The 2,473-nt window shown below is 34.5% G+C and overlaps 1 protein-coding gene across 1 annotated transcript in view; it reads right to left on the minus strand.

Annotated features, from left to right (window-relative positions):
* Window positions 1-2,473, minus strand: part of trappc10 (trafficking protein particle complex 10) — an 18,919-nt gene that overhangs the window by 14,511 nt on the left and 1,935 nt on the right. Inside the window, exon 2 of the mRNA XM_024286807.2 lies at window positions 770-851. Coding sequence (XP_024142575.1) covers window positions 770-851 — 82 coding nt within the window. The remainder of the gene's footprint in view (window positions 1-769; window positions 852-2,473) is intronic.

Genomic DNA, 2,473 nt, shown 5'->3' on the forward strand with positions numbered 1-2,473 from the left:
GCTTTCAAGTTGATGCTAAATTGAAGTAATATTGGAGCCAAAGTGATCTGATGTACTTTTGTTTTGTGTTTGCTTTTGATTTTAAAAGACTATAGAATAATAGTAAAACAGTACACTAATCCTCAATATAATATCTTTAATAAACATGATACTTAAAATATTTAAAACATTTTAGGTATCTGTAGGAACCCAAATTCAAAGTAAGCAACCAACTGACACATTGATGCATACATTTTGTGTAATTGCTGCATAACTGGAACATGACATTATCACATTTTGCCAGTCTAGCTCTGAAGAACAGGACATTATGAGCTACAAGGACACTCAGACAGGGAAATTCTACAATAAGGTATTCTTTCTAAACAATAACAAATACAGAAAGAATACTAAAGCACCACAAACTCCACATATCCTGGTTCTGTCTCCAGGAAATAGTGGATATGGGATATTTTTGAGTAATCAGATAGAAAAACAAGCACAAAAGAAAATGTCAAAATGTATGGATCTCAATCAAAGCATCAAACTTATTCTTCAATGAAAAAAAAAAAAATCAACGCTTCCTGTTTCTTTTATCATTCTTGAAACCTAAACATTTTTTTAATACACAGATTAATGTTACATTTAGAAATATGTATCTGCCTCAAGTCTACAAAAGGTATTTTCTAAAACAAAACCGTCTTTCTTATCACTTTAAAATCATAATATTTTTTTGTTAAAATGCCCTTGCATCATCAGCTAAGCAGTCATGTAGAAGGATTGCAGAGCTCACCTCCTCCACTCCATTGGCTCCCTGGGAAGTTGTTGAGCCAATGATGTATACAGAGATGTGAATAAGTTGTGATCTCCTGCACCTGCAATCAGACAAGCGAGGTAGGTGGGGGTGGTACTTTAAGAACTGGGTCAAAAACATGCATTGGTTTGGAACAAAACCACTACCAGCTTTGTGTTTACTCTGACGAACTTGTGTTTCAAAATAACGACTTTCACAAAGGCTTCATCCATTGATGGTAAAAGAGAACTGGACTGAGGGAGTGTGATGCCATCCATAGAAAATTAAGTCTTTTTTATTTTTTTCCTACTTGGAGCCACAATGAATTCCTTATTTGGAACATCAGGGAGGAAGGGTCACTCAATCCAGTTCTCATACACAGTCAATGGTATCATCTAAAACAATGAAGAATATTAAAAAATCGGACCCACGTGTTAATAACTGAGAGGTTAAATTAAAGTAAAAGAATAAAAGAACAAGAGCAGGATCACAAAAAACAGATCAAATGAAATCTCAAAAATATTTTTAACTATCAAATTAAAATTGGTCTTTTCTGACCAGATTACTAAATGTTATGATTCAAAAATGGTCTTATAAATCTCATCATTGTGGAGCATTGTGTCTTTAGCTGTGAGGCTGTTGAAGCTTCATGCTAGGAGAGCTGAAGTGACAAATCCAGTTTTGAGAACACAATTTTCTGAGTAAAGGTTCTATTAAAATAAATAAACAAATCTTTTTTTTCCATATTCAAAAACCATTTTTAGCACAGAATTCAAAGATCTATTGTAAAGAAAGCATTCTTCAGATGGTGTTTTAATATGTTTTTAACTGTGCAGAAACTACGTTATCAAAAAAATGGTTGCAGTACAGTTACTATTTCAGTCTTCTAAACAACAAAAACATTTCTGCATTTTTTTTTTTTCGGGCAGTGAGAGCTTTCATTTTAACACACTTCGATCTAATCAGCGCGTTAAAGTGACACCACATGAGCAGCAGCTGCAGCAACAACGCAACAAAAACACTCAAGTGCAGCAAAGCACTGACGACACTCAGAACAGCACAAGTCAGGCAATTCACACAGAGAAACAAACATTGCCTTTTGACACCAGCTGACTCAATGCTTTCTTACAATTCAAAGCAGTTTGAGGTCAAGAGTTTAGAAACGATGACTGTTAAGCCTGGAATTTGAACCCCCAACCAACTGGCAGAGAAAATCTCAACACACAAAATGTATTAAAAAAAAAAACCTGTCAAATGTCTTCGTGGTCAGTGAGACAACTTGAAAGCACAGACACATTGAGAATGTAGCAGTATGTGTGATAAAGATAGAAACGCATTTTCAAATTAAAGTTTCTTTCCCAAACTTTCTCTGCTTTGTGGTAAATAAAAATGAGTCTTATAAAGTGGTCAACACTGAAAACATGAGTCATCTAATTGTTACTTCAAATAGTACAAACAATAATTTCCACTATTTTACAAGGCATGATCTCACCAACAAGTATTTGCATGATTTGGAAAAATGTTGTGCTTTGCTCTGAATCTATAATGTAAGCAGAAGATATAGAGTTTTAGGTTGAAAACACTTCAAGCTAAAACTGATCTTTTAATACTCACAGCTAGGCCTGCACAATAAACCGCAAATTTATCGTTACCGCGGTATCATACCAATGCGGTACGCATACCGCAAATGTGGCGATAAGAGGT

This window comes from Oryzias melastigma, linkage group LG21, assembly GCF_002922805.2.
Source record: "Oryzias melastigma strain HK-1 linkage group LG21, ASM292280v2, whole genome shotgun sequence".
NCBI lineage: Eukaryota > Metazoa > Chordata > Actinopteri > Beloniformes > Adrianichthyidae > Oryzias > Oryzias melastigma.